The following is a 9,692-nucleotide window of genomic DNA, read 5'->3' as shown; positions in this document are numbered from 1 at the left end:
ATGTAGGAAATAAATTGTATACCCACAACCCTTATCCATAACCCAACATACTCGAGTCTGAGAGGCCATTCAATTGCCATACTCGCATAGAAATATTGAAGAGCGTCTCAAGGCAACGTCATGAAACCTTTTCGGGAATCTCACAGGTGTCTAGAACGTCCTCGTCGGTACCGAAAATTCGAACACTCACCTACCGACGTCCAACTTCTATACATTTCTCAAAAGCCCCTTTTCACTTGCGTGTGCAATCACTTTCATGATCGTCGATATCCAATACCACACTGTGTGATTTGATTTTAGACTCTTCGATGGTTTTGACTCTGGTTTACCGAAAAAGTACAGCATGAATCTCATCAACCCTCCTTATCTTCACTCCTCAATTAGCTAGGCATACCAAAACAAAGCACAGAATGAAGAAGACGAGAAGAATCATACTGGAATATACAAATAATAATAACATTACTCTAAATTAATACATAAACTACATACATACATATACTTATACGCTATACACCATCCCACACATACATACACATACATAACCCAACCCAAATAAATACATAACCAAATATACACATATGTATGAACATACACGTACATACATATACCCATCACTCCAAATAAATATACATCAAAATTACAAATCGAAACCATTTCTACAATCATAAAAGAGTGTCTACTCGTATCTAATGCATTTACTCGTAATCATATAACAATTAAAAAATCGACTTTTCCTTCCATATATACAACGCCAGGCCCATGATCTTAACCAAAAGAGGTGATTATACAAAATCAAATCTATGGGGCTAATACCAAAGCCAACAATGCCATGCGACAGTAAAGGCCATATCTCATCTATAAAAGGGTTAGTAAAAATTGTATAATTGGGGAAGCTTCATAACGTACCTGTCTAAAGTATGCAGCTCTTTGATCGAAATCCACTTCCTCTCCAATCTCGGCATTTCTCGGCAATGGATGCATAACAATCATTGAACTCTTTGCATTTCTCAATGTCTTGTTATCAATGATGAAACTATCCTTCAATCTCTCATACTCTTCCAAATCGGCAAATCGCTCCTTTTGTACACGAGTACAGTAAAGGACATCGGATCTAGCAAGGATCTCGGGGGTCAACTCAGTAGAAACTGAAAGTAATTGACCAGGCTTAGATTTGATAAGTGCCAAGATCTCTTGTGGAAGGGATAAAGCTTGTGGGGAGACAAGCTGGATGTGAACATCATAATGTTGAAGAAGCTTGACGAGAGAGTGAACGGTACGACCATATCTAAGATCACCAGTAAAGGTAATGGTAAGACCACCAACAGTACCCAATTCTTCTCTGATTGTGAACAAATCCAAGAATGCTTGAGTTGGGTGTTCTTTGCTTCCATTACCTCCGTTGATAATTGGAACTGGAGAAAATTTGGCAGCAGTTGAAGCACTACTCTCTTCAGGGTGACGAAGGACAATAGCATCTCCATAACAACCAAGAGTGCGGATGGTATCTGCAAGAGATTCGCCCTTGACAGTGGAAGAATGAGAAGTAGCGATTGCAACTGTTCGTCCACCCAATCTTTGCATAGCAGCATCAAATGATGCAGATGTACGAGTAGATGGTTCGTAGAACATTGTGCAAAGAAGACGTCCCTTGAGAATAGAAAGAACACCTTCGCGTTGAACACCCAATCTCATTTCTTGAGCAACAGAGAAAAGAAGATGAAGATCTTGACGGGAGAATTGATTGACCGAAAGAACGTGTTGATTCTTGAATGGCGATTGGCCGAGGAGGGTTTGTAGAGATGGTGATATTGTTGGTTGAGGGTATAATGGAGCACCCAAATCTTCAGCTGTTGAACCAAGTTGTGGTGCTTGGCTGGCAGCACCGTCCAAGAACCTTGAACGAGTTGCAGGTCGCATAGCTGAAGATGATGCACCAGCAAATGAAGAGAACTTTCTCAATCCATGAGAGCTATCAGGTCTTGGTCCCATAGCTGGGGATCCAAGATTAGCCTTGACAAGTGGTGATTGTGGTACTGTGGTATGTAAATCAATAAGATGAGATGACATATCTTTACCATCAATAGCATCTTGAGTTGGTAAACCATCTAGACAAGCAGTCTTATCTTGGAAGATGACTCTTTGGACAGCTCCTCTTGTGACCTGTCCAACAAGTGGCGACCAAACTGTTCCTGGCTTGACAGTGTGTGGTCTATCAATCTCAACCTCTACGGAAGCTCCGACTTGATCGTGAATTTCGAAAATCTCCTTTGGATTGTCATGGAGACGAGCCTTAATATCATCGACTGTGAGTCTACCATCTGCAACAGCTGAGAACAGTAGAGGCAAAGTGTCAGCAATACCAACAGCGGCGTCTGCCTCTGCCTTTGCAAGAGTTGCAAGTTGATATGGTAAGCTACCAATAGAAAAGACATCAATGATGTTCATGTGTTCCCATAATGCTTCTTGGTCCTTGGCAGTTGGAAGGAAAGAAGCTTCAGGGTAATCATCTTGGCTGAAGAAAAGGGCGTACACTGAAACATCACAAGTGACTTGAAGACCTTTTTGCTTAGCCAAATCAATCAATCCAATATCATCCTTGGTGGTGACATTGGTGATGTGAATCTTTCGGCTATGGAGACTTGCGAGAAGTAGAATTGATGCAAGATCGGTCATCTTTGCATCAGTGATGATTGGCTTGAAAGATGGCCAAGATTCAAAATGAGCAGTAACAGCAGCTACCTTGCTGATATTATCGGACAAGTGATTGAATGGGATGAAGAGAGAGCCAACTTCACCAGTGACTTGACTAATTTGATCGGCGTTAGATGAAGTTGCGGCAACAGAGAAATTGTAATCGCAAGATGAACCAAGTTTGCTGTTAAGTTGAGCTACCTTCAATGCTCTAGCATCAGTGACTGATCCATCAAGACCAAGAGGCATAACACGAATCATACTGAAACCAGATGCAATTGATGCTTTGGTGACAGTTTGGAAATCACGGCTGCCAGGAGTGGTGATGCCAGGAACGAAAGATGCAATGTTGATAAGACCAGGAAGAACAACAGTTCTGTGACTAGTTTGTGCATCGAATCCACTGACTTCCATATCATAATGTCTTGCGATGGCTTCGATAAGGATCTTGGCGTTCTTGACGTTGGTGACCAAAGGTGTTTGATAATCGACAGCCATACGTCTAGTTTGGTAACCCTTACTCATGTAGTTGGCAGGTCTTCTATATCTGTTGCTGGAAGGAAGATTGATATAAAGATCAATCATGTTATTGGCAAGATGTTGAGTCAAAGAATATTCCGATTTTTGATCATCCTCACCCTTTCCGAGAATTTCGAGGTACTGAACTGGGACATCATGTTCTTGTAAGAAATCTGCGGTACCGGCTGTAGCGAAAAGTTTGTAACCCAACTTTTGAAGCTTGACAACAGATGGAAGCATTTCCTTCTTGTCCTTGTATGAACCAATAGAAAGGAGAATGTTTTGCTTTGGTAATTTGAATCCAGTAGAGATCAATGCTTTGATGTAAGCCTCATACTTATCACGACCGAAACAAGCAACTTCACCAGTAGAAGCCATCTCGACACCAAGAACTGGATCAGCACCAGAAAGTCGAGAGAAACTGAATTGAGGTACTTTAACACCAACGCAGCCTGCAGGTAATTCGGTAGGTGGGTATGGCATGAATGGTACACCCATAATGGCTTTAGTAGCCATTTCAATAAGATCAACACCCATGACCTTTGAAACGAATGGAGTCGATCTAGATGCACGAACATTACATTCGATGACCTTAATATCATTGTCCTTGGCGATGAATTGAATGTTATAAGGACCAGTGATGTTAAGAGCTTTACCAATCAAGCGAGTAGCTTCCTCAATTCTCTTGATAGTGGTAGGGTCGAGATCTTGAGGTGGTAAAATCAAAGTAGCATCACCAGAATGTACACCGGCGTTTTCAACATGCTCAGAGATAAAGTGACCAACCATAACACCATCCTTTGCAACAGCGTCCATTTCAATTTCCTTTGCATTTTCGATATATTTGGTGATAACGACTGGATGATCTCTTGAAACTTCAACAGCTTGAGCAAGATAAGCTTCAAGATCTGGTTCGGAGTAAACAGTGTTCATAGCTGCACCTGAAAGCACATATGAAGGTCTAACGAGCACTGGATAAGAGACCTTGTTACAGAATGTTTTAGCATCCTCGAAACTAGTCAACTCTTTCCATGTTGGTTGATCAACATGGATGCCATCAAGCATACGAGAGAACTTGAAACGATTCTCAGCAGTATCAATCATTTCTGGTGATGTTCCAAGAATCTTGACATTCTGTCGGTGAAGTGGGAGAGCAATGTTGTTTGGTGTTTGACCTCCCATAGCAATGAGAACACCACTTGAAGACTCCAATTCGTAAATGTCGAGGATGGTTTCGAGGTTGATGTTCTCAAAGTACAATCTGTCGGCTTCATCATAATCGGTACTGACAGTCTCAGGGTTATAGTTGACCATGACAGTCTTGAAACCAGATTCCCGAAGAGTTCTAATAGCACGAACGGAACACCAATCGAATTCGACGGAAGAACCAATTCTGTAAACTCCAGAACCGAGGACCATGACACCGTGGTCATTGAAAGAGATATCGCTCTCAGATCCGTTGTAGGTCATGTAAAGATAATTGGTGTGGGCCTCGAACTCGGCAGCAACGGTATCAATTTGCTTAACAACTGGGACAATACCAGCTTCGGTTCTCAACAATCTAACAGCAAGTTCTGTAGAATCCCAGAATTTAGCCAATTGTCTATCGCAGAATCCAAGTTGTTTGGCTTGTCTGATTTGGTCATATGAGATGGTGCTAGTGTTGAAGGTTGACATGTGCTTGCTGAAGTCATTCAATCCCTTGAGCTTGTTCAAGAACCATTTGTCAATCTTTGTCATTTCCCAAATCTTGTTAACAGAGTAACCAGATTGCATGGCATTAGCGATTGCAAAGAGACGTTGATCGGAAGGCGTTTGAAGTTCATCATCAATTGACATTAATGCCTTTGTTGCACTGAAACCCAAGTTATGGAAATCAATAGCACGGATTGCTTTCTGAATAGCTTCTTCGAAAGTTCTTCCGATACTCATAACTTCACCGACACTCTTCATTGATGAACCAAGTTGTGTAGAAACACGAGTGAACTTCTTCAAATCCCAACGTGGCATCTTAACAACAACATAATCCAAAGATGGTTCGAAACAAGCGCAGGTCTGTTGAGTGACTGAGTTCTTGATTTCGTTGAGTGGGATGTTAAGACCGAGCTTTGCGGCGATGAAAGCCAATGGATATCCAGTAGCCTTGGATGCGAGGGCTGAAGATCTGGACAATCTAGCGTTGACCTCGATAATACAGTATTCCTTCGAGTCAGGGTTGAGTGCGTATTGAATGTTACATTCTCCAACAACTCCGAGATGGCGAATGACGTTAACAGCTGTGGTTCTCAACATGTTGTAATCCTCATCGGATAATGTTTGAGAAGGAGCAACAACAATGGAGTCTCCAGTGTGAATACCCAGAGGATCGAAGTTCTCCATGTTACAAACTGTGATACAGTTGTCACGACAATCACGGACAACCTCGTACTCAATTTCCTTCCATCCCTTCATACTTCGCTCGATCAAAACTTGAGGACTGGCGGCGAAAGCTTTGTTGCAGAGTTCAAGTAATTCTTCCTCATTGTCTGCAAAACCACTTCCAAGACCTCCCAAAGCATATGCAGCGCGAACGATGACTGGGAATCCAATGTCCTTCACGACATGCATAGCTTCATCGATGTTGTTCGCTGAAGCGGATTTGGCGCATTTCTCACCAATCGACTCCATACTGCGAGCGAACAACTCTCGATCTTCAGTAGTGATGACAGTGGAAATTGGGGTACCGAGGACGCGAACTTGATACAAGTTAGCAGGTATTATTTGTAAAGGTATAAGGGAGATTCAAGGAATTAGACTGCCCAGCCAGATTTGGATGTTCAGAATAATTTGGACATGGAAAATGGGGAAGGGGAGTGGGTGAAGAAAGCGATCTTTACTTACCTCCGAGCTCTTCGAATTCATCCTTGAGTTGAATACCAACAGATAAAGCAGTTTGGCCACCAAATGTGACGTAAATTGCATCAGGCTTCTCGTGCTTGATGACTTTGCGAACAAAATCAGCTGTGACGGGAAGGAAATAGACCTTATCAGCCAATCCTTTGGAAGTTTGAATTGTAGCGATGTTAGGGTTGATCAAGATGGTATAGATTCCTTCCTCTTTAAGAGCTTTGATAGCTTGACTTCCAGAGTAATCGAATTCGCCTGCTTGACCGATACTAAGACCACCACTACCCAAAACAAGGACTTTCTTGACGTTGACCTTAGGCGTAAGCTTCTCATTCTCAGCTTTCTCACCACCTGGGAAGACAACTGGTGCGGAAAGAAGTTTTTCGTCATCGAGAGTCTTTTGGATAGTGTTGATGAAGACATCAAAGAGGAATTCAGTATCCCTTGGTCCAGGAGTACTTTCTGGATGGAATTGAACACTGAAGTATGGCCTGTTGACATGTCTGATACCCTCGTTACTTCCATCGTTGGCATTAACGAAAAGTTCCTCCCATTCTGAAGGCAAGGAGCTAGTTTGGACAGCGAAACCGTGGTTTTGGGAAGTAATATGACATTTTCCGGTCAACATGTTTGTGCATGGAATGTTATGTCCACGGTTACCGAACTTCATCTTTTCGGTTTGAGCTCCAGCAGCCCTAGCGAGAAGTTGATGTCCAAGACAGATACCGAAAATTGGTGTACGGTTCTCCTTCAAGGCAGATTGAATGTGCTTGACAGTTTTATCCATCATGGCTGGATCACCAGGACCGTTGGAGATGAATAGACCGTCATAATCCTTGCCGGCGAGAGCAGGGAAATCATAATCCCATGGGCAGACGAGAACTTCCACACCACGCTTTACAAGACAACGCAGCTGGTTGTATTTCAAACCAACGTCCAAACACAACACACGTATAGGTCTACCAGAAGGATGTTTCAAAGCATTCGAAGGATCAGGTTTGTATAATTTTGGCTCGCGAATTGATACTAAGGCATTATGTTAGCCCTTCATTCGGGCTATAGCAAAGTAGAAACTTACCATCTGCGACAAGGTTCTTGGCATTGGGGTCGACCCAATCAATTGCTTCGAATGATGATCTCCAATCCTTTGTAGATAAAGCAGAGATGTTGTCGTTTCCACTGGCAGGGATGTTCTTTTGCAACAACATTCGTCCAAGCATACTACCTTCTTCTCGTATTCTCTTGGTTAAAGCTCTGGTGTCAACACCATAGATTGCTGGGACACCTTGCTCTTTCAACCATGCTCCCAAAGAAGAGGTTGCGAGGAAATGAGAAAACTCTTCGCCTGCGTATGAAGCGCAAATCAAACCTGCGATGTGGATCTGTGATGCTTCGAAATGCGCTGGCAGATCCTTGAGGAGTTCATCCATGGTTTCTCGAGATGGTACACCATAATTGCCCACCAAAGGGAACGTAATGACCAAGATTTGTCCACGGTATGAAGGGTCAGTGATGGATTCTGGGTACCCCACCATACCTGTCTGGAAGACCAATTCTCCCGCGACACTCTTCTGCGCACCAAAACTATATCCTTGATAAATTGTGCCATCCTTCAATTCCAAACTGATGAGTCCTTCATCAGTGCCATTGAGGATTGGGGCGGCAACGGGAGGGAAAACTAATTCTGCCATTATGATGTAAGATATTGAAAAGACGGTTTTTAAAGATCTGCGCGCAAGGACTTCAAGAATTGCCCTTCAACAAGCTGCAAAGCAGATTGAGGAGTGCTTTAGTGATCCAAGTTCGCCAGTTTGTAGGTCAAATATCAAAGAATAATTCCTGACCGTACGACTTTTTGGGTATCAAAGATTGAAAGTGTTGAATAAGTTTTTAGGAGTTTAGGAATTTCTCTCCAGAAAATGGGACTCCTCAATTTTTTTTTCTGGTGCTGAACAACCGAGGAGAGCCGATTCGATATCGGGCTTAGTGTGTGACGCTAGCAGGGAAGCGAAGTCAAGGCTGTCACCAATTATCATCAGCCTTGCATCTACCCCTCGTGCCCCTCAAGAACTTTTCGCCGGTATATTGCCAGAATAACACCGACATTATTATGTCATAAAGGTGGAGTGAAGCCTTATCGGGGCAGCACGTGAACAGCACGTGGACTTGGAATAATTAATTGGAAGTCGTGTTGAAAATGCATCATATGGATATGAGGGAGATAGATCGTCACAGCATTTATTTGGAGTGAGGTTACGACAGCACTTCGTATAGCAGGTTATATGTTCTGTTCTGTGCTGTGCTATCGGAACATAAACCAGTACACAGTATATAGCAGCTGTTGGTCTCTCAACATCTCTCCTATTCCATACCGAATGTTTGCATGAAAGGCTGTCGTTTCTGTGTTCTGATGCTGATACTGACACATCAGTGATACACCGCAGCTACATAGACATCAATGCCCCTTCTACGCCCCCCTCTATTTTCATGTGGGAGGCTGTAATGCCACCGTTATTGCAGGATGTAAAACTGTCTTGGTGGCTGCAAATATTAAATGTTGCATTCACCCCATCGCTGTTTGTGCGGTGAGTGTATTGATGTCGCTATTGATAATAACATTCAGACTCGCATACGAAAACAAGATCTCGAACCAAGCCCAGCCAAGCGATGAAATGCATGCGAGTCAGATCTACATTCTTCCATTGTCGCACTTCATATATACCATGGGGAAGAATGGCGGTCTGTTCGTTGATTAATCGGTGGTGTGCGCCTTATGAGTTCAAGCAAGCCCCCGGAAGCATTTCTCTCTCTCTCTCTTTCTCTCTTTCCCTCCCACCCCCCACTCATAACCGATGTGGCATTTTATCTCGCCCACACCAATTGCCATTGACCACCTGCGCATGGTCCAATAGAGGAAGCTGCAAAATACAATAATTATCTGTGTGTACGAGTATGTCTCTGATGATGAACCAATTTTTTAAATCGCTCATGCGGGTTTCCTGTGAATCGATGAGCTCGCGCGCAGGTCAATCGTCCTGTGGAAAGAAAATTAATGTGTTCGAGATTTGAGACACAATCGACGCCTAGTGCACACAGCACACACGAGGGGGAGGAAAATCATTCAGGAAAATGGAACAATGCCGTCCCTGTTCGACGATAGGACATCTACAAACGGGGCCAGAACATTTGGGAAACGGCGGAAGGATGAACTACCTCTCGAGCAATCCAATGAGACTCTCGTTTTGGCAGCTTCTTCTTTTCATCATGCAAGTAAGGTAAGCTGACCCTCCCCCATATTAAAAGTTTGCAAGCCACCAACTTCTTAAAATGAACTATAATGCATGCATGATAATGGTATCTTGGTGTGTTGAGACGAGCGATGGAGAGGCGAGAGAGTAGCAACGGGAGAAAGGATTCTACCTCAACAATGGCAAAATGGCACACAATACATCTCTCTATCTTCACCCGATCACGAGGACATCGCATACGAACGGCAACGTAGTTTTACACCTGCGAAGTGAGACTCAGCAAGCACTTCGCATGTACCGACCTCCGTCTTTATCTTTAGATAGCCCTCAATTCATGTTCTCGCACTT

General features: G+C 43.2%; 1 protein-coding gene across 1 annotated transcript; it reads right to left on the bottom strand.

The window, feature by feature from the left end:
* Nucleotides 1–435: 435 nt before the first annotated feature.
* Nucleotides 436–7,960, bottom strand: BCIN_12g04860 (hypothetical protein). The gene is made up of 4 exons (XM_001553849.2): nucleotides 7,175–7,960; nucleotides 6,091–7,122; nucleotides 907–5,945; nucleotides 436–855 (listed from the first exon to the last, which is right to left on the bottom strand). The coding sequence occupies exons 1-4, from the start codon at nucleotides 7,785–7,787 to the stop codon at nucleotides 799–801; spliced, it is 6,741 nt and encodes a 2,246-aa protein (XP_001553899.1). The 5' UTR covers nucleotides 7,788–7,960; the 3' UTR covers nucleotides 436–798.
* Between the last annotated feature and the right edge of the window lie 1,732 nt (nucleotides 7,961–9,692).

Source organism: Botrytis cinerea, chromosome 12, assembly GCF_000143535.2.
Source record: "Botrytis cinerea B05.10 chromosome 12, complete sequence".
In the NCBI taxonomy this organism is placed as follows: Eukaryota; Fungi; Ascomycota; class Leotiomycetes; order Helotiales; family Sclerotiniaceae; genus Botrytis; species Botrytis cinerea.
The sequence above is the reverse complement of the archived record's forward strand: the minus strand, read 5'-3'. Positions and strand labels throughout refer to the sequence as shown.

Coding starts and splice junctions, on each gene's coding strand:
- BCIN_12g04860 (XM_001553849.2), bottom strand. CDS start 7,787: ATGGCAGAATTAGTTTTCCCTCCCGTTGCCGCCCCAATCCTCAATGGC. Junction 7,123..7,174: donor CAAGAACCTTGTCGCAGATG/GTAAGTTTCTAC, acceptor ATAATGCCTTAG/TATCAATTCGCGAGCCAAAA. Junction 5,946..6,090: donor TGAATTCGAAGAGCTCGGAG/GTAAGTAAAGAT, acceptor ACTTGTATCAAG/TTCGCGTCCTCGGTACCCCA.